This window comes from Megascapheus bottae, chromosome 16 (assembly GCF_031878675.1).
Source record: "Megascapheus bottae isolate mThoBot1 chromosome 16, mThoBot2.hap1, whole genome shotgun sequence".
Taxonomy (NCBI): Eukaryota; Metazoa; Chordata; class Mammalia; order Rodentia; family Geomyidae; genus Megascapheus; species Megascapheus bottae.
In genome coordinates, this window is record NC_143524.1 from 9,833,102 (window position 1) to 9,857,828 (window position 24,727).

Here is a 24,727-nt window from a genome sequence, read left to right on the forward strand (position 1 = left end):
TCAGTTGTTTGCTGTTGGGACTGATGGAATTTCTTTTTCTTTTTCTTTTTTTTTTTTTTGCCAGTCCTGAAGCTTGAACTCAGGGCCTGGGCTCTGTCCTTGGGATTTCTCAAGGATAGCACTCTCTCATTTGAGCCACAGCACCACCTCTGGCATTTTCTGTGTATGTGGTACCAAGGAATCAAACCCAGGGCTTTGAGCATGCTAGGCAAGCACTCTACCACTAGCCAACACTCTCAGTCCAGTCCTTTTTTCTTGTTGTTGAAATTCTAACTTCTCCCATAGGAATGGTACATACACACAAATTGCGAACATATATAGGTCAAGAAATGAAAATCAGAAGCATTATATTGGAATCTTTGAAGATACTTTAATGTCATTCAGAATCAAATTTTGTTTTTAAAGAAAAAGAACTCACATAATTTGAGAAGAAATTAGCAAAAATGGATACTTCCCAAGCTACCTTTTTTTCATATATTTTTAATTGTAATTAATAGAAGGGTTACATGATATCTGCCAGATAGAAGGTGCATTAATTCACATACATTGATACCCTTTCACATGTCCAAGCTACCTTTTGAAATCAAGATACTTTCTTTTAAGATCAGTCACCCTGTTTTAAATAGAGCATGGGAAGGTCTCTCCTTGGTGGACTCACTTTTTCCTGTGGCAGCATCGTCTGGAAACTTTTTCACCTAGTTCCTGCCCTGATTGTTCTGATTCCTTCCTATTGTTCTATCTATTAAGATTCCATTAAGCTCATGAAAAAAATAATCAAAACAATGAACTCTCATTTCCTGTTTGTTATCCTGGCTCAAATCACCTGAGACATTTCTTCTGCTTGTTATAGGCGAAGAAGACCTTTAGGGAAAGGGTTTTCCAGTGTGTCTGGGGTTCACATTCCTGGCACACACACATGCCAATGGTGCCACTAGCTGATTCCCAGTTAAGTAGGAGAGAGCCCTAGCACAGCTATCAGCCCCCTCAGAGATACAATTACATGCACGTTCTGCATCATTCATAGTAAGCATCCATCCAGAGAGCTGCAGATTTCTTCAATGCCCTGTGGGAAAGTAAAGGAAAGCATCAGGAGGTGAGACTCGTCATGAAAAGGAGTTTCTAAATATGACTTTCAGTTACACTGGATAAGTTAGTTAAATACATCAAATCAATTCCCCTTCCTTTTCTAAAGATTTGAGTTTAGTTTTCATTTCTTTCTCTCTCTGAACCTATGTATTTACATAGTGGCCTGTCCCATATCCATTTACCTACTATATTTTATAATGAAGAAGGTATTTTTCTATACTCTGGGTATATAGTGATAAAAGAAACAGATGTGAGTCCTGTCTATGTGGAGTTCCTGGTCTAGTTTTAAAGACATATCATAGACAGTTTATTACATACTCAAATAATAATTTATTTAAACTCAATAGTTCATTATCAACAAATAACAGATTATTTTAGTATGGCTATGACAAAAGTCATTTCATTAAGAGAATCAGGTGCCATGGATCTAGTCTTGGAAATTAATGAAGATCAATCTGAGGAATAGGAATTTGAGAGGATCCTTGGTGAGTGAATGGGGATTGTCAAGGTGACATTGAAGAGATGCAGCAAATTGAAAGGATAATGATGAAGGAGGGAAAAGTGGTAAAGGAATGTGAGAGCAGGACCAGGGAGGGAGTTTGGTAGCAACTGAAAGGAGAAAGGGAAGTGTGGTGGGTGTAAAGCTACAAGGATCTGGTCAAGGATCTGAGAAGATCAGGCCTGGCCCTGTTGATCTTCCAGATACTCCTTTCCCTGTGCTTTTAAAAATAAAGGGACAGTTATCTAACTGGGACTAGCATAATGTCTTCTAGAAAGTTTCTGTGAATGCCTTCAGATGAATAAAGATTTTTCAGTGTTTCTAGCTCTCACTACCCAGAGCCAGTCACCCCAGTTGGATTTGTTCTTTGTGTTCACTAGATTCTTAACAGTGCACTGGAAGATTTAGCATCACTTTCACCACTCAAATTCTAAAGCCTATAAGGGGTACAAAGATGAATGATACTGGGCTTTCATTTCAAGAAGCTTGAAATATTATATTGACACTGGTGGTTTTGCCTGTAATTACAGCTGCTCAGAAGGCTAAGAACTGAAGATCATGGTTTGTAACCAGCTGCTCAGTATGCGAGATTCTTATCTTCATTTAACCAGCAAAAAAGCCAGAAGTGGAGATATGGTTCAGGTGATAGAGTGCTATCTTTAAGCCAAAAAAAAATCATCGAGAGCACAAAAGGCCCTAAGTTTAGGGCCTAGACACTGTTTCTGAACTTTCTATGCTCAAGGCTAGCACTCTACCACTTGAGCCAAAGTGCTACTTCTTTCTGAATAGTTTATTGGAAATAAGAGTATCTTTTCTTGCCGGCCCAGTTGGCTCACATCTGTAATCCTAGCTACTCAAGAGGCTCAGATCTGAGGAGCAAAGTTCAAAGCCAGCCTGGATATGAAAGTCTGTGAAACACTTATCTCCAAGGAACCACCAGAAATCCTGCCAATGGTAGGTATTTTAGTTATCAGATTACTGTTGCTGGAATTGTTTTCTGTGTCCCATGTCTAGGCTGAGCCTGCAGATAGATATTAACAAATGGTTGTGGGAAGTATGATTCACAAGCCAGTGCATTCGGTAAGGATTGTCAGTGAGGGGAATGTGAGGGTTGTCAGCCAAGAGAAATTATGGTCCCACCTGGCAATATCTCCAAACGCCTTCAACATGGGCTTGTTCACATACTGCAGTCCGTGCTTGGCACACAGTGACTTCACGAAAGGAGCCACTTTGTGGTAATTATGACGTGGCATTGTGGGGAATAGACTAGTAAAACAAACAGAGAATATAAACGTTAGACCTAAGGAAAGAAAATCCAAGGGTGTTTTAGTTCCCGTATTACTAAATAAACTTACATCAGCAATGCAAACCCAACCTTGACCTTACACAATCCTTGGAAGTTCAAACCGCTTGCCAAAACACTCTCAATCCTATTTCTTAACATCTCTGTGAGCTGGGTAGGTGGCAAATGTTTGAGACATGGTAACAGATATGGTATTGTTTTCACTGAAAATATTTACTATGGGATAAGTCAGATAAAAGTATGGGTGGTTCTATTATTGAGAATTACCTTGGAGAGCTGGGGGCTGCTCTCAGCTCCCACCTCCTCTGTCTCTCTGTCTAACTGTTGTCCTGTGAAGAGGTGATTATTCATTCACTAAGATCTAGTGATGGCACATGGGGAAAAAAACTCAAGGGCAGAAATAAGAAGTGAGGAGATACAGATTATATTCAAGGTGATATTCTTTTTTTTTTAACCTCCTTCTTGATAAAATATAAGTAACAACCCTCTTATTATTATTTTTTTCCCTGAGTGTTGTAAGGACTAACGTAAAAAAAAGGATGGGAAAAATTCCATGAATAGGCAGGCATAATATCTCTTGTATTCACTAACTTTTCCCCAGTTATGGTTTAGATAAAGAGATGAGGAAATTGTCCTTTTGAATTTTCTGAAGAGACTGGCTATCCAGTTGACTATCAGTTCCTATTTATTTTATGTTCAATAAACTGACCTATTTGTAAACTATTTCAAGATACTACTTGTGAATTAGATAAGAAATATTTGATGGTTGAATATTTTATATTTTTGACTCTAAAAAGACATTTAAATTGCCATGAAATTTCAATGAAATGTTGTAACTCAGGTTATATGATTTTTTTACCACCTTGAGTTTCACCAACTAATAAAATATTCATGTACACATGTCAACACACACACACACACACACACACACACACACACACACACACGCAGACATGCACCAATTTGAAACATTCGGTGTATCCAGAAAAGAATTACTGGTACATTTATACTCTTCCACTCCATTTTCTCACAACGATTGTACCTTCTTTTTTTCTTTTTGCCTTCCCCAACCACTGACCCTGATAGAAATATACTTCAGAGAATCCTAACTTATTTTATCCCTTCTGAGCTTCTGAGTGGAATAACTGCACACCAGACCTTGTCTGGTGCTGTTATTTGTGACTCATTCTTTCTCTCATTTCTTTCTTTTTTCCCCATATTTTTTATTGTAATTAATAGAAGGGTTACATTATATTCACTAAATAGAAGGTGCATTACTTCACAAACATTGATACCCTTTCTCATGTCATGGTCCCCATTTCCCTCCCTTCTCCCCCTCTCATCTTGATTTCCCCCCTTCCCTATCCAATTTCAAATAACCAACTAAGCATATCTAAAATATTTCAAGGTGAAATATTGTAATAATATGAGATAACCAAGGGACAGCAAAGGAGATGAGAGATAACATAGTACATTAAGGACAACAATCACTTATTATATGGCTTTTGTTTCTATATCCTGGAGGTCCTTTCATTTAGCATCATACTATATGGCCTTATATATCTAGATTTTGTTCTACTGTAAATTTCTGCTAGGAGAGCCCAAGGTTTCTACTGATTATGACAAATGAGGGAAACCATTGAGCCTTTGTCCTTTGAGTCTCACTTACTTCACTTAGTATGATTTTTTCTAAGTCTTTCCATTTCCTTACAAATGGGGCGATGTCATTCTTTCTGACAGCAGCATAGAATTCCATTGTGTACAAATACCACATCTTGTTGATCCACTATCAACGGAGGGGCATCTGGGTTGGTTCCGTATCTTTGCTATGGTAAATAGTGCTGCAATGAACATTGTTGTGCTAGTGGCTTTAGTATGTCCTTGTTTCTGGATGATTGGGTAAATGCTAAGTAGTGGAATTTCTGGGTCATAGGGGAGTTCTATAGCAAGGATTATTTCTATTACTCACTGGTGCTCAATTTGGAAGTTCAGGTGTCCTGTGAACCAGTCATTGAAAAAGGACTGTTCAATATTGCAAGTGGCCAAAACCTATAAAGGAAAAGTTAAATTAAATAAAAACTTCAGCATCAAGTAAAAACAAAAGCCTGCTTATTCTTTTACACAGCCAACCACCAACAGGTACTTTCTGTTTGTAGCAATTAGGAAGAATATAAAAGCTAACATAGCCCTCTGTTATATTTCCTTGATAGTAAAATCAGATTTTTTAAAAAAGATAACATAGTCCTAGGTCTTAAGAAGCTTAAAAGGATGATGAGATATTTTTAAACTATTTTTTGCCAGTCCTGGGACTTGAACTCAGGTCCTGAGCACTGTCCTTGGGCTTTCCTCAAGGCTAGAGCTCTACCACTTGAGCCACAGCACCACTTCCAGCTTTTTCTATGCGTGTGGTACCAAGGAATTGAATCCAGGTCTTCGTGTATGCTAGACAAGCACCCTACCACAAGGCCAAACTCTGGCCCGAGATAATTTTAAAAAGACATGTAAAAAGATACTTTTTGCCAAGAAGCACATACAAGATATAAAAGAACGTGTAGGATTTCTAGAGAAATGGTCACTGTTGATTCTTAGATACACAAACGTATGGTGTAATGAATAAGGATTTTGGCAGGAGGAAGTAGGATTGTCGAATTCTAATAGAGATTATAGGGATAAATTTCCATTCAGGGAGTACACTTCATGGACTTATAAGGTATGGAGAAAGGCACATCTTAATGTTCCATTTGATTTTATGGATTAAAAAATCACAGTCTCAAAGAAGTGTACTCTTAGGAGAAGTGCATCTTATTCTAGAAATTAATATACATCAAAATGAACTCCAGGAAATGGAAACTTTTATTTCTTCTTTGCAGCTGCTGTTCTTGTTTTCTTTTTTTCTGTCTTGTTTGCTCCTTTATCTGTGTCTGGAGGGTAAAGGGGCACAGAAATGAGGTGATAGAGGGTGAACCAATTGCCAGTGGTCCTCACTGGATACTATGTTGAACATGAACTCTACAATTTGTGGGCAGGGATGGGAGGGAAAACCTGGGGGAGAACAAGGGAAGGGGTGACATTGTCCCAAAGAAATGTACTAATTACCTGACCTATGTAACTGTAATCTGTATATCATCTTTCTAATAACAATAAAATTATTAGAAAATCATGGTCTTAAGAATTTGAAGACTTGACTTCAGATTGCCAAGATTAAGAATGTCTGTCTGTCTGTCTATCTATCTGTGTCATTTTCCCCAATGTCATTTTTTTCTCTGGTCCTGTGCCTTGAACACTTGGTCTGGCACTGTCCTCAAGTTCCCTTTTCCCAAGGCTAGCACTCTACCACTTGAGCTACAGCTCCACTTCTGGCTTTTTCTGTGATTATTTGGAGATAGGAGTCTCATGGACTTTCCTGCCTGGGCTGACTTTGAACTGTGATCCTTAGATCTTAGCCTTCTGAATAGGTAGGATTACAGTCGTGAGCCACGGGTGCACGGCTTTTCTTAATGTCTTCTTAAAATTTAATTTTAGCTGTATACTTCTCGTGAATGTAAATCTGTGGTTGATCTATGTTAGTGTTACTCAAAATGTAGCACTGATCATTTTGAGAGATCCAGTACCCTGTATTAAAAAATATTTCATATTATTTCAAACACACTACCTTTTAATTCTCATTTTCTGAAGGTACATGGTGAAATCTAGAACCAGAGGGCACAAATATGGAGTGGCATCATGACCTTGGTGTTAATATGAACTTAAATGATAATTTTAAAATTAATAAGTATTATTTTTTTGTTTCAGTTTCAAATATAATAGATAGCAACAATATAACTTACAAAGTTCTTTGACATTCTCAATAATTTTTAAAATTGCAAAGTGTTTTTGTGCTTTCATTATTGTAAGAGAGATGGAGGGTATTAAAAAACCCAGAAGTCTGGAAAGTTATTGGGAATATTTTATTCTTTCCATGTACTAGGTATAAACATGATATGGTAGTGTATTATTTTAAGTAAATTTCTTACTATAAATTATATGCCACAATCACCACAAGGTATGCCTGGAAAAAGAAGAGTGAATGGCTCAATATAATAGTTTTTCTTCTAGGGATATTGAATGTGAGACAAGAAATATTAATAACTTTTTTCCTACAGTAAAAATTATAGGCCCCAAAACCAAGCAAGAAAATAAACATAGCCTATATTATGCTGCTATCTTTACAAAGTTATTGAAGCTCAACAAGAAATAGACAACTATCTAGGTTGTGAACTATCTAGTTCACAGAAAAAGAAATAGGGAGAGCAAATAAATGTTCAAAGAGGTCCTATCAATTTAACTAATGAGTAAATACACAGTAAGTGAAAAACCAAAAGAGAAAAGAGTGGTTCTGTGGGACAAAAGTTTAAGAAATCTCCTCTGAGCAAATAAATGTTCAAAGAGGTCCTATCAATTTACCTAATGAGTAAATACACAGTAAGTGAAAAACCAAAAGAGAAAAGAGTGGTTCTGTGGGACAAAAGTTTAAGAAATCTCCTCTGCATGAGGAAGAGAGTCCTTTAAATTTTCATATGAATCTGCAGAAGAAATAAGGTAATTACTGATTCCTTCATTAGCCCAGTAGAGTGGCAAATGGTGTAGGAAGCAGGAAAGCTCTTCATTGAAGATAACTTTGTAAAGCATTAGCAATATATTTGGAGAGCATATTATGTCTCTTCTTTGGGTTACTCTATCCAGGTAGGCAATTTCCAAGGTTCTTGCAGGCATAATCTTTTTTCTATAATGTTGAGTCCCAGATTCACTTGAAAGACTATCACACAGGAGATTAGATAAGGGAGAGAAACTTGGCCCCTAAGTATCAGATAACAAATATTTTAGTTCTCACATAGTTACTCAATTCAACTGCATCACGAAAGAAGTCATAAATAATGTGTATGGGATGTATTCCAATAAAATGACATAAATGAGCCTGAAGTAGTTCTGAAGGGGTTCTGGTATGCTTGACTGATACCTGGTTTGGTGGAACGGTTTGAAGTGCCAAGGTTAAAATCCTGCTCCTATCATTTATTGTTTGTACGGCTCTCCACAAGATACCAAACATTTTCAAAAGTTCTGTATGCATCTTGGGATATCAGTTTTATGATCTGGCCAACTGAAAATAATCTTCGTGCTTAATCTTGTAGAGTTACATGAAAAAATGCTGCAGAGGGCCTGGCTTCTGGAAGCATTTTGTGAAGTGATTGCTATTTGAGGTGACAAGACTGTAGGTCACTCTGGTTGGATTACCTGAGTGCTTAGCCAGTCCCGGTTCTCCTCTTTGCTCATTTTCATTGGTATGTGGCTCATCTGAGTAACATAGGCAATCCATGGGCTTTCAAGAAACCTTTCAGGGAAGCAAAATAGAGAGGGTTGGCTTCTTTTTTTCATATATTTTTTATTGTGATTAATAGAAGGGTTATATTATATTCACCAGATAAACGTTGCATTACTTCACAAACATTGATACCCTTTCTCATGTCTTGGTCCCCATTTCCCTCCCCCACCCCTGTCCCTCATTTTGTTTTCCTCCCTTCCCTATCCAACTTCAAATAACCAAATACACATATATACCATATATCAGATAACCAGGTGCAATACTGTAACAATATGAGATAACCAAGGGACAGCAAAAGAGATGAGAGATAACATAATACTTAAGGACAACAATCACTCATTATATGGCTTTTGTTTCTATATCCTGGAGGTCATTCTATATGGTCTTATGTATCTAGGTTTTGTTCTACTGTAAATCTCTGCTAGGAGAGCCCAAGGTTTCTACTGATTATGACAAATGAGGGAAACCATTGAGCCTAAGTTCCTTTGAGTCTGCTTATTTCACTTCTAAGTCTTTCCATTTCCTTACAAATGGGGCGATGTCATTCTTTCTGACAGCAGCATAGAATTCCATTGTGTACAAATACCACATCTTGTTGATCCACTCATCCACTGAGGGGCATCTGGGTTGGTTCCATATCTTTGCTATGGTAAATAGTGCTGCAGTGAACATTGTTGTGCTAGTGGCTTTAGTATGTCCTTGTTTCTGGATGATTGGGTAAATGCTAAGTAGTGGAATTGCTGGGTCATAGGGGAGCTATATGTTTAGTCTTTTGAGGAACTGCCATACTGCTTTCCATAGTGGTTGTACGAGTTTGCACTCCCACCAACAGTGTACTAGTGATCCCTCCTGGCCACATCCCTGCCAGCATTTGTTGTTATTAGATTTCTTGAGCATGGCCATTCTAACTGGAGTGAGGTGGAATCTTAGAGTTGTTTTGATTTGCATTTCTTTTATGACCAGAGATGTTGAGCATTTCTTCATGTGTCTATAGGCCATTTTTATTTCTTCTTCAGAGAAGACTCTCTTTAAGTCTTTGGCCCATCTTTTAATGGGAGGGTTGTTTCTTTGGAGATTAGTTTTGGATTGATTCAATTTTTTTAGCTGTTGATATATTTTAGATATGAGGCCTTTGTGAGTTGTATGGTTAGTGAAGATCTACCTTCTCCCACTTTGTAGGCTTTTAGTTAATTTGCTAGCTATGTCCTTTGCCATACAAAAGCTCTGCAGTTTAATGTAGTCCCACTTATCCAGCCTTTCTTTGATTTGTTGTGTTTCTTGGTCCTTATTAAGAAAGTTTCGACCTGTGCCAAGGAGACCTAGTATATCTCCTATTCCTTCTTGTAAAGTTTTCAGAGGGTTGGCTTCTTAATGTGTTTTCTATTGAAAACACTGGGCTTGTAGTGTCATTTGAAGAGGTGGTCAAAGACTGGATGAAATTTTAGAGATTCCAATGGTTCAGCAAATATGGTCCTCATTCTATTTCTTCCTCGCATGTTTTTTCAATCAAGAGTTGACAGATAGACATTTGGCCATACCAGTTGCTTAAACCAGGAGAGTAGTACCTCCAATAATTTCTAGGCTCCCAAAGGTAAAAGCTAAATGTTTGACAATCAGCTTAGTCATCAGTGAGAGTTGAGTTCAAGTTCTGTCTTGGCATTAGGCTTGGCCCTTACTGGTTCTATTACCACAGGCAAGTGATTTAATCTCTATGAGAATCCAGTAGCAGAAAAATGAAGATGATACCATCTACCTTGTAAGGTTGCAGGATTATATCAAAAAAGATAATGCATGTAAAGCCTTTAACAACATGTCCAGCTCATAATAACTGTCGCTATTCTTACAAATAGGATTTAACATAATAATACAACAGAATGAATGAAGGAATAAACTGAAAAGTAGGACAAGGTTATTTAGGAAAAAAACAATAATTTGAAATCAATTGGGCCTTAGAAAAAATAAATCTCTATGAGAAAAAAACAAAAAATATCCCATCTTGGGTAGGACGTGGTGGTACATGTTTATAATTTCAGCTATTTGGAGAGGTAAGAGTACATGGATCAGAGTCTGGCTTGCTTGAGTAAAAACATAAGATCCTATCTGAAAAACAAGTAAAACACACAGGGGTGTGGCTCAAGTGACAGAGAAACTGCTCTGAATCTCAACTGATTTTTTTTTCCCCAGTCTTGGGCTTGAGCTCAGGGCCTGAGCACTGTCCTTGGACTTTCTTAAGACTAGAGCTCTTCCACTTGAGCCTCAGTACCACTTGTGGCTTTTTTCTATGTATGTGGTACCGAGGAATTGAACCTGGGTCTTCGTATATGCTAGGCAAGCACTCTACCACTATGCCAAACTCCCGGCCTCCTGAATTTATTTTTCCAGTCATGGGACTTGAAACTCAAGTCCCAGGTGTGGTTCTGAGTCTTTTGCTCAAAGCTTGTACTCTACCATTTCTGAGCCACAGCTACACTTCCAGTTTTCTGCTGGTTAATTGGAGATAAGAGTCTCATGGACTTTCCTGCCCAAGCTGGCTTGCAACCTGGACTGCCAAATCTCAACTTCCTGAGTAGCTAGAAAAAGTGGCTCAGCTGAAATTCTATATTGAGACTATGAGCAAGTGCTGATAAATGGAAACTGGGCAAATCATTCTTCTAAAGAAAGACCGTGCTTCAGCAATTGAGCCTTTTCATATTTATTGCCTTTTCATATTTACCTACACACACACACACACACACACACACACACACACACACACACACACACACACACACACCTCAGTTCCAGTTAATGGAGTATGGTATTATAATCTTCTACTCATCACAAATACCTCTGTAAAGAAAGTACCAGGACCCTATGAGTCGTAGAAATAAGAGATTTTTTTTTTTTGCCAGTGCTGGGACTTGAACTCAGGGGATGAGCACTGTCCTTGGGCTTTCTCAAGGCTAGCGCTCTACCACTTGAGCCACAGCAACACTTCCAGCTTTTTTTTAAAAAAATGTATATGGTACCATGGACTAGAACCTGGGTCTTCGTGCATGCTAGGCAAGCAGTCTACCACTAGGCCAAACTCCCAGCCCAAGAAAGCATTCTTACTTGACAAAATATATGAGCAACACGGTCCCAAAAATTCCATAGAAAGGGCCAAATGTGATGAAGTACCGGAGATAAAAGGTGCTGACCCAGGCAATGTCCTGAAGAGGAAAAACATTGGGTATTATTTTATTGTTTCTTCATACCTTAGGTAAATCTGAACATTTTCTTCCTGCTTCTTCTACTTGGTTTGGTTTCAGGCAATGAGAGAAGCTACTCACCCACCAATACTTTCGAAGGTACATCACTTGCATAGATTGCAGGTTAAAGTACACAGGCATGAGCAAGGGAAGACCAACTGAAAAAACACAAACCAAAACCAAAACCAAAAGAGATGACATATAAACATGACTCCAAAACAAGCCAGCAAACTTTTGTTAGTCTCTCTCCCTCTGTCCCTCTTTCCACCCCCCTTCCCCCCCCACTTTTTTTTTGTTTTTAGAATACTGGCCCCTTAGTATGGAGAAGCACACCTGGATCTTTCCAGGCACATCTGGGCCTTTCCAAGTCCCAGAAGCTAAAGTAGGAATTTGATCGGTGACTCCAAGCTCAAGTTCCCTCAGAGAGGTTAGTGAAATTTTGAAGATTCAGGTAATTTTTGATGGATGTATTTCCAAAACTTTGTCGTGTCTTTTTTTTTTAAATCAAGTCCTAGAGTCATTTGGTTTCTCCCAAATGCTTGTGTTTGTGTCCTATTACAATATGATTGTGTGGCAGGAATAAAGGTTTATCTACTTCCTGGACAGAGATCTGTTTATCTGCTTCACTCCTCATGTCAGCAAAGTTTCAGAGAGCACCACAAAAACTTGAAGATCTTTTAGCTTTTGGATGACATCCCCTATCAACACAGCCCTCACCTTCAAATGGTTTTTAGAGATTTTCTATTGTCTCCAAGAGAGAACACTTGCCCCTGGTTGAGAATCACTGGTCTACAAACAATGTTTGCTCCCCTTCTCTGTCTTAATTTTTTTTAAGTTTCCCAAATATGCAAATATGTTTTGGAAGAGCAAATTTGCAAGTTATTTGTAAGCTGCCAGAAGTTGATTTGGTTAAAAGGAAAGGCTCTCGCTATGAGCCTAAGAGGCATAGCTCTTTCTATGGTGTTATTTTATTGGTATCAGAATTACTCAGCGAAAATGATTTGCCTTCTGGATACCATCCCTACACAGATATGTATGTATGTATGTATGTATGTATGTATGTATGTATGTATATGTGTGTGTGTGTGTGTGTGTGTGTGTGTAGATGTGAGTGTTGTGTGAAAGAGAAAGCATGAGAGGGAGGGAGAATATCTCATGCATTCTGTAGCTATAAGTAGGTCATGGGAATATCAAGCTTCTTGCACACATACTACTTACTGGCTTTTGTTCTGAGTTCTTCTGACACCATACTATGAGTGGTTCACTATTATATTTCTTTCTCTTTCCCTCTCCATACAAATCCTTTTGGTTGATATGATTTAGTTTTTTCAACATGACAATTCAAGATACATGTCCCCTGGGTTGATAGTCTTCCTTCTGGACTTCTTGGCTTTCTCCCTTATCCAGTACAGTGTCTCTCTGTGTGTGTGTGTGTGTGTGTGTGTGATGAGATGAATGTTGAAAATTCTTACTTGATTTTCCACTTTCCTTTTCCGATTTTCACAGCAGTGAGTCTGAAATAAGACATGCTGCTTTTCTCAGTAATGAAAAGATCTGGGCTGGTCTCTGTGAAAGGATTCTAATCATGCCTTCTGGCTTGGCAAGTGCTTGCATGAAAGAAATGGGAAGATAAGGAAAGTAGCTCCAAGAGACTCACCCATATAGAAGTATAGATGTTGCTTTTCATAATTGATATATTTGATTTTCTTCTTACCATACTGAAGAAAAAGAGAATAGAACAAAAAATAAGAGACAACACTTCTGGTCATCACACTCAAGGACATACGTGTGTGTGTGTGTGTGTGTGTGTGTGTGTGTGTGTGTTTGTGTGAAATCACATGCATCAAAGAGTCATTTGGTCAATGTTCCTTGGTTGGCAAACCTGAGATACAAGGAAAACCAAAACAGGGATGGAAATAAATATCACACATTAGTTTCATAGAGACAGTTGTAGCCTAGATAGATTTTTTTGTTTGTTTCACTAAGGGGATTTTGATCATAACCTGTATGATGTAACTGTAACACCTCTATACATCACCCCAACAATAAAACACAATTGAAAAAAACTGTCACAGAAGTCATGTTGAATGAAACTCATTCCCCTTCCTGACCTAGCACTAACTGGGAGAGCATCGTAAACATTCTTAAACTGTAGTATTTAGGATTTGGATGCACGCTTAGGCTCCAGCTCTATTTTTGTTGAATGGATATTTATTAAGTGGTCATGTGATAAATGATGTAGATATATTACTCCTGTCTGCCCAATTTTTCTTCTTTTATGATCGCACCTGGTGATCCACTACTGTTTCTAAGAAGTGATGGTAATATGTATGTGTATACTGTTTATTCTGTATCAATACTCATCATATATATTATTATATGCCATTCACTACTTTGAATTCAGCTCACTTCCTAGGTTTTACTTTGGTGAATATAGCTTGTGGCCTGGGCACAATGACAGAAAATGTTCTTAGAAGAACAGAAAGAATGCCAATACCTCTGTAGTCCCCAACAGAAACTCAACAAGTGTTTATTCAAGGATTGAATGAATGACCATTCCTACTCATTCTATACATTTCCCTGTGTACATTCATTTGCAGCAGTACTGGCAGAATTAAGCTCTTGTTTTTCCCATTTTCTATCTATTCTCTTAGGTAACTACTTCATCATTTATTTAGATAATATAGTTAGTCCCTACTACTTTCACTGTCACAAATGAAAAGAAACAACTTGTAGCTGAAATAATAGAACTATTAGAAAGTGCCACGAAACTTCCGAACCTTTAAGTAGTAAGAAACAGGAAAAAAAAGAAAGAATGCGGCTAGATAATGCCTGGCAGGTATTAACCTGAAGAAAAATAGAAAAGTCTTTCTTGATAGGAGTAAAGGATATAAAAGATTTAATTAATGCTCATTGAGAAACTAATGTTTCATAGAGTGGTAGAAAGACTATCAGGAAAGAAGGCAAGACAGGTTCAAAACTCATCAGAAATGTTTCTGATGTGCAATTACTGAATTGAGTTGAAATAATTTTATGTAGTATATTGATGACAATGGCTTTAAAACCATCATGTATAGAAAACCATAGCTCTAAGCTGAGAAACTTGCGTCCTAAGTTACTCAAGGATCCCTACTCATGTGTGAGAAGTGGCCTCAGTAGAGATATCTGCAGTCAGTTTCCTTAGCTATGCCTAGCTTCCACTGGGAACCACAAGAGGAATCACATTTCATAATTCTAATGATGGACACAGATGTCCACAGCACATCAAGGGGGTCCACGTAGCATGAGGGGTCACAGTCACTCATTTAAGATAAGATTCAACAATTGTTTTAGAAGACATAGCTGAGATATGTGGTGAAGTTTCCCCAAACTAAGAAAAACTGTTTCCACGATTTACGTACTTTTTTGGTTTTCATACCTATCAGGTAGATCTAGGTAGATGTATTTATTTATTAACACTCTTAAATTTTTCTAGAAGAGAATAATTTTTTAAGCATTTGGCAACCATAATCCAACATGTCCTTTTGAGGAGATATTATTTTCTTTGTGGTCATGGTTATACCACCTCTGTTTAAATAACACTGTCTTGCCAGGTGTTGGTGGCTCATGCCAGTGATCCTAGCTACTCAGGAAGCTGAGTTCTAAAGTTTATGGTTTGAAGCCAAACCTCCAAGAAAGTCTGTGGGACTCTTATCTCCAATGAACTTGCAAAAAAGTTGGGAAGTGGAAATTTGGCTCAATTGGTAGAATGCTAGCTTTCAGGAAAAATAAAAGCTTAAGGAATGCAACCAGGCTCTGAGTTCAAGTCCAAAGACTGTTAATCTCATATTGTTACTGTATCTGACTTTGTTACCTGGCATATTGTATATACATTTATTTGTTTATTTGAAATAGGAAAGGGAAGGGGGAAAACAAGATGATTGGAAGGAGGTGGGGGGAGGGAAAGGGGGATAAAAACATGAGAAGGGGTATCAATGTGTGAGAAGTAATGCGCCTACTATCTGGTGAATATAACTGTAACCCCACTATACATTATAATAAAAAAGATAATTTAAAAAAAGAAAAAGCAAACAAAAGAAACACTTTCATACAATTTGATGGCTTAGTTATTTGCATGATATGCATAAATGAAATAAATAACTGAGAAATAAATAAAGGAAATAAATAACAGAAATTTTAGATATGACTTTCCCTTCCCTTTTTGGTATAGAGGTAAAACCTGTCTTTTACAAGGCATTTGGGCCTTGTGAATCATATAAATCAAATAATATAAATCAAATACACCAAATGGATATAAGCTAAGTCTAAGAGCATAATCTCTTTTAACTAGGCTAAAGTTAGTTGAGATAGATTTTTAGATGTTTGTGACTAGTGCTTATTGAATGAATTGGCTTATCTTCTTTCAGTGAAAATCTTTCCGTGGGTTTTGTTTTCTCATGTGTGGGGCTTGAACTCAGGGCCGGGGCTCTGTTCCTGAGTTGTTCTGCTTAAGGCTAGTTCTCTACCACTTTGAGCCACAGAGGCATTTTCAATTTTCTGGTGGTTAATTGGAGATCTCACAGCCTTTCCTTCCTGGGCTGGCTTTGAACAGCAATCCTTAGACCTCAGCCTCCGGAGTAGAGAGGATTACAGGTCTGAGTCACCAGTGTGCCCAGTTTTCTTTCAATGTCTAAATTTGGAAAGTCATGCCAGCACACCTCCTCATCTGTTCCACTTTATAATATTGGTTTATGTTATCTCAGAGGTAGTGGTGAGGACTAGGAAGGAATCTCTGCCAGGGGGATTGCCCAAGCCAGGTGATATCCCTTATCACATATCATGGTACAGGAATGACCTTGTGGGTCATAGAGTCATGACCTCAAATATTCATCTGCTCTTAGAAGCTTATTTTTTCCTTGTTATTTGAAATCTGTATCTTTGACTTAAAAGGAGAAAGGCTTGCTCTTATGTCTTTCTAAATGCAAGGATGAAAGCCTTTCCAGAATCCACTTCCAGTGATTTCCTAGGGTAGAGCAATAAATACCTTGATAGGCTGTACATCTCCAAGCAGAAAAAGTGGGCCCATATCAATATCTGGGTCTTTGGGGTAGATGTTTGGTTTTACGTGATGCTGAAAGTGTCGGTAATTCCACCATCTTGTTGATAGGCCCTGAGAAAAGAAAAAAAATAACTAGTAAGTTAATTTGTTAACTTAGTAACAAATTGACTGGTACACTATTAGTGTATTAAAATGCATCCTCAAAGTCCAAACTAGAGAGCTGATTTTCTATAGCTCAATTGCAAGACTGAGTCACAGAACGGCTCATGGGGCAAAAATTCCCTGGACTTGAGAAATCAGTTCTCTGATACAGAAACAAATCTTGAGGCTAAAAGAACTCCTAAAAACAAAAATATAGAACAATTTACTGAAACGAAATGTTTTTCTCTTCTTTTATTTGATTCTCATTTTTAAAAAGAAATTCTGAAGGTAAGTAGGGAAGAGAATATTACTTTTATTTTGCCAAGACTTTAATTAGTTGTGGGAATTAAAGAGCGGTTCCAACATAGCCTACTTCAATGAATATTTCAAAGAATCATAGCTCTGAAGTGATTTCCATGGGACACTTGGCTCAGATTATCACATATCCCAGCTTCAGTGCTCTCATATAAAAATAAATCCAAGCTTGAATCCTCTCTGATGAGGTGGTTGATAATTTTCTCTCTTCCTGAAAGTTTTAGAGATTTTCATAAAGTAGAAGATTTGGAGGTATACCAACCCATTCTTGTCTGTTGGGTGCATAAATGCTGCTATGTGGTTCTGGTAAAGCACTCATCCTTTTTGGCTGTCTATTCTACTCTCACTAAATGCACTTACAGACATTCACCTCTATGGGTACTCCAGGGAGCTTCTGGGTGCTATATGGAGAATGGTGGCACATGGCCATATTTTGTCCCTTTATATCGATGTTCATTATTTGCAGAAGAACAAGTGGCAGTTCTTAATACATCTTGCTGATTTTTAAATAGTCCTAGATCTATGCTATTGAATATACTTACCATTTACTATCTGTATCCAGCTGAATGAGATATCATAAGAAAGACAATATTCTGAAGACTCAATATTAATAACAAAAGAAAGCCAAATATCGTACAAACATTTCTTCCATCTGTTACATTTAGAAATAATATTTTCCTTATTGCTGTATGACTGTAATATTTCCTTGACTTTAGCTTTGACTCTTAACATTCTTTTTTATTTTAAACATTTTTTTTAATTAATTGATTAATTTTTTGCCTGTCCTGGGGCTTGGACTCAGGGCCTACCACTGTCCTTGGGATTTCTCAAGGCTAATGCTCTATCACTTGAGCCACAGCACCACTTCTGGCTTTTTCTGTGTATATGCTACCAAGGAATCGAACCCAAGGCTTCATGCATGCTAGGCAAGCATTCTACTACTAGGCCATGCTCCCAACCCTAAATTTTTTATTTTTTAATTATCTTTAAGTAGGTCTACAAAGAAGTTCCAATTCAACCTACTACCCTTTCTTATCCTTGTTCTAGTTAATTTTTGGATATTTTGTAATTAAAAAAAATTCACCCTCAGTCTGTGTGTGTCTTTGCCAGTAGAATATATACATGGAATGAAAAATTTCCCATTAAAAAGTTTAAAATGTTAGGTTGTTTTCATGTGGCTTGCCTTTTATTGTACGGTCTGGATACCATAGAGTATGCCTGAAAGCCTGTGAAGGTTAGCTCTGTCTTGTCACAGTCTTGCTGGCTTTGCTAAGAGATTGAGGAGACCCCTACACACTTCCAAACATAAGGAATGGAATGTGAAGTTCTCCTTTCACCCCAGTGCTCTCACTTTCTTACAGTGACACGTCCTCACCTCTCTCCTGAATCTCATGACAGCCTGTGAAATCACTTTCCATCTGTTTCTGTTTGAGTATCCTTTTGATAGCTCAGGCTCAGTGTATCCCCAATTGGCTGTGCCCATTTCTAGCCCACCTTTGGCGAACCATCACATCCTGTACTTTTGTTAAGCTGTATAGGCCCCACTCACACTCAGAACTGTACCTGTACTCATTTATTTCTATTCGCTCATTCTCTCATTATTTTTTATGTGTGTCCCATGTGTCAGGTGCTGAGCCAAGCATTAAAAATGCCAAAGTAAACATATTAACAAACATAATCCAGTGGGAATAGCAGACAACTGAACAAGAGCAAGTGCGATAAGAGTCAATTCCTCCTTTTAAGTTTCTCCAGACCCTCATCTATCAGATGACTGTATCTTCTGACTAACCACTACCTGCAAGACAGGTTGTGATTCACAATAGGCCAGGGAACAGATCTTTACAGCATAAGGCCCTGAAGCTTAGAACAGAGGCTAGGATAATGATGGGTGTGATCTAAACAACCGGTTCTACCTGGTCTGCTCTGTCTGGAAGCCAAGTTTACTCACAGACAGAAGAGAGAGAGAATACTTCACTAGCAAATGAATTCTCTCAGCCCCTGTGCTTGGCTGTCCCAGACACAGTCACAGGACACACCCCAAGTCATTCCTCATTTCTGTGTTAGGTCTTTTTTTTTTCAGTGCAGGAGAAATAATCCAGTCTTTGCCCAGAACCATGCTGAATTTTAAAATGCCTCTTTGCTGTGAGGTGTGTTACTTGACAATTTCCTGGGAAAATTCCACGAAGCAACATACTTGACACTCCCTCTTCCAGCCACTGAATGTTTTAGGACATAGTCATGAAAGACAGCCTAGGTCTGATTTCATAGGAAGCTCTCCATTTTAAATATTCTTCTCCATTGTCCCTCTAATGACATCTGTGTTGCATTGTTTTCAAAAGGTGCCTACTGGCAAGGATCAAGAGTTAAGTTTCAAGGGGTCCACTGTGGCATCAGGAGAGGTCACATGGCTTTTATTTTTGAAATGCTTGGGACTACAAGTATTTTGGATTGCAGCATTTACCATTTTGAAAAATTTGCATATGTGCAGTGAGATATATTGGAGATGAGAGGCAAACTTAGATGTGAAATCCATTATCTTTGCATCCTGATGGAAATGTATGTCATTTTAAAATAAACATAGAGGTGGAGGGGAGAGAGGGAATGCAGTCATAATAATTGCTGTGAATGTGGAAATGGAAGCAGGTGAATGAGTGGATGGGCGGGGTTGGGAGAAATGGGAGAGAATGATGAAAGGGTGATCAGGCTGCATCATACTTATAAACGGACATTTTGAATTTAAATCCCTTGGTACAAGTATTTAAGGATAATTAAAAAATTAAAATTATGCTGGGTGCTGGTGGCTCATGCCTGTAATCCTAAATCTGAGGTTGAAGGTTCAAAATCAGTCAGAGCAGAAAAGTCCAAGAGACTATCTCCAACAAACTACTCAGAAAGTCAGATGTTGGGCTGTAGAGTGCTAGCTTTCAGCAAAAGAAGCTCAAGGATGGTGCCCAGGCTCTGAATTCAAGCCCCAGGACAGGCACAAAAGCAAAAAAAAAGCTCTTATGATCAAGGCTGGTACTCTACTACTTGAACCACACCTTTACTTCTAGCTTCTTGGTGGTTCAGTGGAGACAAGAGTCTCATGGACTTTCATGTCTAGGCTGGCTTTGAGCTGCCATCCTCAAATCTCAGCCTCCTGAGTAGCTAGGATAATGGATGAGCTACTGGCACATGAACCAAAGTTAAAAACATTTGGTAATGGAACAAAGTTTTATGGTGTGGAATTTTCTGCTGCTGGCATCATATCAGAGCTCAAAAGCTTATGGGTTTTGAGCTGGGTGAGGTGGCTCAAGCCTGTAATCCTAGCCATTCAGGGGACTGAAATCTGAGGATCTCGGTTCAAAGCCAGCCCAGGCACTAAAGGCCACGAGACTCTTATCTCCAATTAACCACTGGAAAACTGGAAGTGACGCTGTGGCTCCAGGGGTAGGGCAGCAGCTTTGAGATTAGGAGCTCAGGGACAATGCCCAGGCCCAGAGTTCAAGTTCCACAATCCACCAAAAAAAAATAGTTTATGGAATTCACAGCATTTTGAATTTTGTATTTGCAGACTGAGGCCCCTCCGCCTGTATCACATGAAAATCCATACTATTCCATAGCAATTTTATGACTTTGAGAGGATCCTTTTACTGGACCAGAGGATACTTAACTTTGCCCAGTGGGTGAATGGAAAGTCCTAAAGTGACTCAATCAGTATCTCTCCCTTTGCTTGGATTGGGAGGTGGAATTGAAGATCAAGTTTTGAAATTGAAAATTGTGATGCAAATGCAAGGAGGGGATGCTGCAGCTCATCATTTTCTTTGTCATCTCTTTCCCGCCCACCTTTCCTCACCGCAGGTGATTTTCTCTTCTACATGTCATTGAAACCTGTACTCACACTGTTCATAAATCACTGGCTTTGCTAACATAATATATACCCTGGCTTGCATTTGGAGTCGAGTTCCATTTTCTGGTCTGGTCACAAGTTCATCAGTTGTAGTCATTTCAACTTGTGTTCAATGGTTACTGGACACACAATATTGAAAGCGGTGTGGGATGTAAATTTGAACCAGTGGGGGAGTATTGGATATTAACAGATGCCAGCCAGGGTGGGGCTGATGGGAAATTTTGCACATCCTGGCACCAAATCCCCTGTCAATGACCTCAGGGGTGGGTGAGTTTCACCTTTCTCAGGGAACTGGGCCAGTTTTCCACCCGAGTTTTACAATGACAAGAACATAACTCTGCTTTTACTCTATGGTATTTCTTTTTTTCTTTGTTTCTTGTTGGGGTCTGGGTGCTGTCACTGAGCTCTTCAGCTCAAGGGTACTGCCCTACCCCTTGAGCCACAGCGCCATTTCCAGTTTTCTAATGGTTAATTGGAGATAAGAGTCTCATGGACTTTAGTGCCCACGCTGGCTTTGAGCCGAGAGCCTCAGAGCTCAGTCTCCTGAGTAGCTAGGATTACAGAGGTGAGCCACCTCACCCGGCTTACTCTGTGATATTTCTAAGTGAATTCGGAAACACCCACGTAGGATATTTAGCACAGGCAGATAGATGTTGGCATTGCTGCTACAGGAATCTTCTGATTCAATAAACCTTGTCATATCAAATGACAACTATTCATTCTAACCATTTTGATGGGTAGTCATATCTTTAATACTCAAAATCCAACTCTGATTTTTTCACTCTATTTCTAGAGTAAAATATGAAAAAAATATATATGCTCTTATAGAAGGTAAGGGAGCAATTCTTTGCAAGTTAATGAGACTGAAATTTGAGGTCTACTTTTGTATCTGAATACTAGCATGATTAATATTTTTTAATGATTCTGGGATGAAAAGATAGTTCCTAATATTAACAGCAACTAACAATGACTGAGCATTTTTAGGTACTATTATATGCCACATGGACGCTTTATACAACTCTTTATCCTTCCCTGTTGAAGCCATAATCTACCCTGATTTTTTCAGCAAAGAAAGTGAATTTCTAACACATTTAGTATCTCATCCAAAGTGGCCTATCTTATCAATAGCTGAGTTTGCATGGAAGGTAGCTCTGTGCTCAAGACAATAGTATTTATCTTGGATTCAGTTTAGAATCATTAGGGTCACGGGAGGCTTTCAACCTTGGGCCCCTAGATCTGTCTGTCTGTCTGTCTGTCTGTCTGTCTGTCTGTCTGTCTATCTATCTGTCATCTTCTATCATCTATCTACTAGTTGTGTAAGTTGAACTCACTCAGGGCCTACTCACATTCTCTGAGTTTTTTTTTTTTCCAAAGCAGACACTCTGCTACTTGATCTATATCTCTACTTTTGAATTTTTGGGGGGAGGGGTGGGTTTTTTTTTCCAGTCCTGGGCTTGGGCTCAGGGCCTGAGCACTGTCCTTGGGTTTTCTCAAGGACAGAGCTCTACCACTTGAGCCACAGTACCACTTCTTGCTTTTTTCTATGCATGTGGTACCAAGGAATCGAATCTGGGTCTTCATGCATACTAGGCAAGCACTCTCCCACTAGTACTTCATTGCCCAGGATGACTTTGAACTGCATTATTCAGAACTCAGCCTCCTGAGTAGCTAGGATTACAGGCATGAGACACCAGCACTCAGATAAGGTGAATATTTTTATTTATGAATTTACAGTTTCTCTCTCTTTCTCTCTCCTCTCTTCAGATAGACTGATAGACAGACAGACAGACATACCTGATGTGTGGTGCTGTTGTAAACATTATATATTACATGCATGCATATATATGATATATGATAGATAATCTTTTATTTTACATGCCACTACTGGGGCTTAAACTTAGGGCTTCTAGAATTCTTCAGGCTTTTTTGCTCAAGGCTCGTGCTCTACTATTTAAGCCACGTCTCTAATTCTGTAATTTTACTGATGAAGTGGAAATAACAGTCGCACAGACTTCTCTTCCTGGGCTGGCTTCAAATCCTAGTCCTCAGATCTAAGTCTCCTGCCTAACTAGGATTATGTATGCCAGCCTCTAGAAGCCTGTGATATCTTCCATGAAAAGGCACAAATGTCCTTTAGTAAGATTTTTTTTGACAATGAGAGTCCACAGTGTGCCAGATTAACAAAAATACAAGTTTCTTAAATAAAACAAGGTTTCCTAATAAAAATGAAGATTGTGATTTATCATCTACTTATGACATTATAGTATATATTAGCACGTATAAGTTACAGAAGTAGAATATTTATATACTGGGGAGATGATAAACATGTTTTTGGTTTTTGCTGGCATGCACACACAATTAGAAACCCTGCTTTTGAGAATGACAATGAAGTATCCCTATCTCACTCTCTGCCATACTGTACCTTGAGATGACACATGACAAATTTGTGCATCAGATGATTCCACTTGGACTTCTTAAATAGGGAAAGATGTCCTATGTCATGCTGCAAAAATGAACTCTGAGCCTAGAAGAGAAAAGCGTGGTGAGAGAAATTGAGAAATCCAAGTTTACTTTCTATTGCCCACACATGCCATCTAGCTACTAACCTCCCCCCTTCTATACAAAAGCCAGAATTATTGACCACTGTTAAAAGTCTCCCAGTGTGGAGTAGAAAGGCCAGGCCTTAAGGGTCTTTATCACTAAGAAGTTGCATGAGACAGCTGGTCTGTTCTTAAGTATTTACCTGATATACCTGCTATACAATAATACCTAATGTGTAGGGCTTTTGCACAATTTATACAGAGTAACATAGTTAGCTCATGCAAAACACCAAATACTTGTTTCCTTCCTTCTTCCAAGTATTGCTCTCCAAAGAATAAAACATGATAGATTTTCAAGGAAAAAAATTTAGTGACATGAACATTTTGGAATCCAGAAACAATGGCTGCGAATTCTTAACAGAAATCATTCCCATTTGTTCGAGTGAGAATTAAATTAATTTTAATTCTAAAACAGCATGTGTTCTTTCTCCTGATGGCAGAGGTCCCATTGTGCCCTGAAGTTTGTATTTCCAACTGAGTAACTTTTGCTCTCATAGTGGTTCACATCCTGGAGGGAGACCATGTGAAGTTCCTTTCATATCTACAATACATACTTGGGCTCGTGGGAACCACGTTCAGAGATTCACACTGTATGTATTTCAACCCGGGTTTCTCAAATGCTCTCCAAAGCACCAGTTTCTATTTGTCCCTTAAAGGACATTCTTGCTATTCTCTATAAGATAATGGTCCTTGTTCTTGAATTCATGATCTGTCTAGTTCATTGAAAGATAAAGTAAAGGGGAATGTTACAGGATCAAGGACAGGATTTTAGTTACTGTAACTGGAGGGGAGGGATAAAACAAGATGAAGACTAAATAGTAACAGTCATGGTTCCTTTACTAGGTGTCTGATATCATGCTAGGTAGTTTACATATTAGCTTGTTCTGTCCTCTTCAGAATTTTTTTCATATGTTTTTAATTGTAATTAATAGAAGGGTTACATTATATTCACCAGGAGCATTACTTCACAAACACTGATACCCTTTCTCATGTCTTGGTCCCCATTTCCCTCCCCACACCCCTACCCTTCATCTTGTTTTCCCCCTTCCTCATCCTATTTCAAATAATCAAATAAGCATATATACAATACATCAGATAACAAGGTAACATACTGTAACAATATGAGATAACCAAGGGACAGCAAAAGAGATGAGAGATAACATAGTACATTAAGGACAACAATCATTCATTATATGGCTTTTGTTTCTATATCCTGGAGGTCCTTTCATTTAGCGTCATTCTATATGGCCTTATGTGTCTAGGTTTT

At 38.4% G+C, this 24,727-nt stretch overlaps 1 protein-coding gene across 2 annotated transcripts in view; it reads right to left on the bottom strand.

The window, feature by feature from the left end:
- Positions 1 to 882: 882 nt before the first annotated feature.
- LOC150052645 (fatty acid desaturase 2-like protein FADS2B) overlaps positions 883 to 24,727 on the bottom strand; it is a 38,751-nt gene continuing 14,906 nt past the window's right edge. Inside the window, exons 4-12 of one of the 2 annotated variants that reach the window (XM_090348748.1) lie at positions 23,283 to 23,384; positions 16,501 to 16,626; positions 13,135 to 13,195; positions 11,559 to 11,635; positions 11,341 to 11,438; positions 8,160 to 8,256; positions 4,858 to 4,937; positions 2,726 to 2,851; positions 883 to 1,063 (exon numbers count right to left, since the gene is read on the bottom strand). In XM_090348748.1, the coding sequence (XP_090204874.1) occupies positions 1,015 to 1,063; positions 2,726 to 2,851; positions 4,858 to 4,937; positions 8,160 to 8,256; positions 11,341 to 11,438; positions 11,559 to 11,635; positions 13,135 to 13,195; positions 16,501 to 16,626; positions 23,283 to 23,384 (816 nt within the window). In that variant the 3' untranslated portion in view covers positions 883 to 1,014. The remainder of the gene's footprint in view (positions 1,064 to 2,725; positions 2,852 to 4,857; positions 4,938 to 8,159; positions 8,257 to 11,340; positions 11,439 to 11,558; positions 11,636 to 13,134; positions 13,196 to 16,500; positions 16,627 to 23,282; positions 23,385 to 24,727) is intronic. The other variant, XM_090348749.1, reaches the window with a different exon arrangement.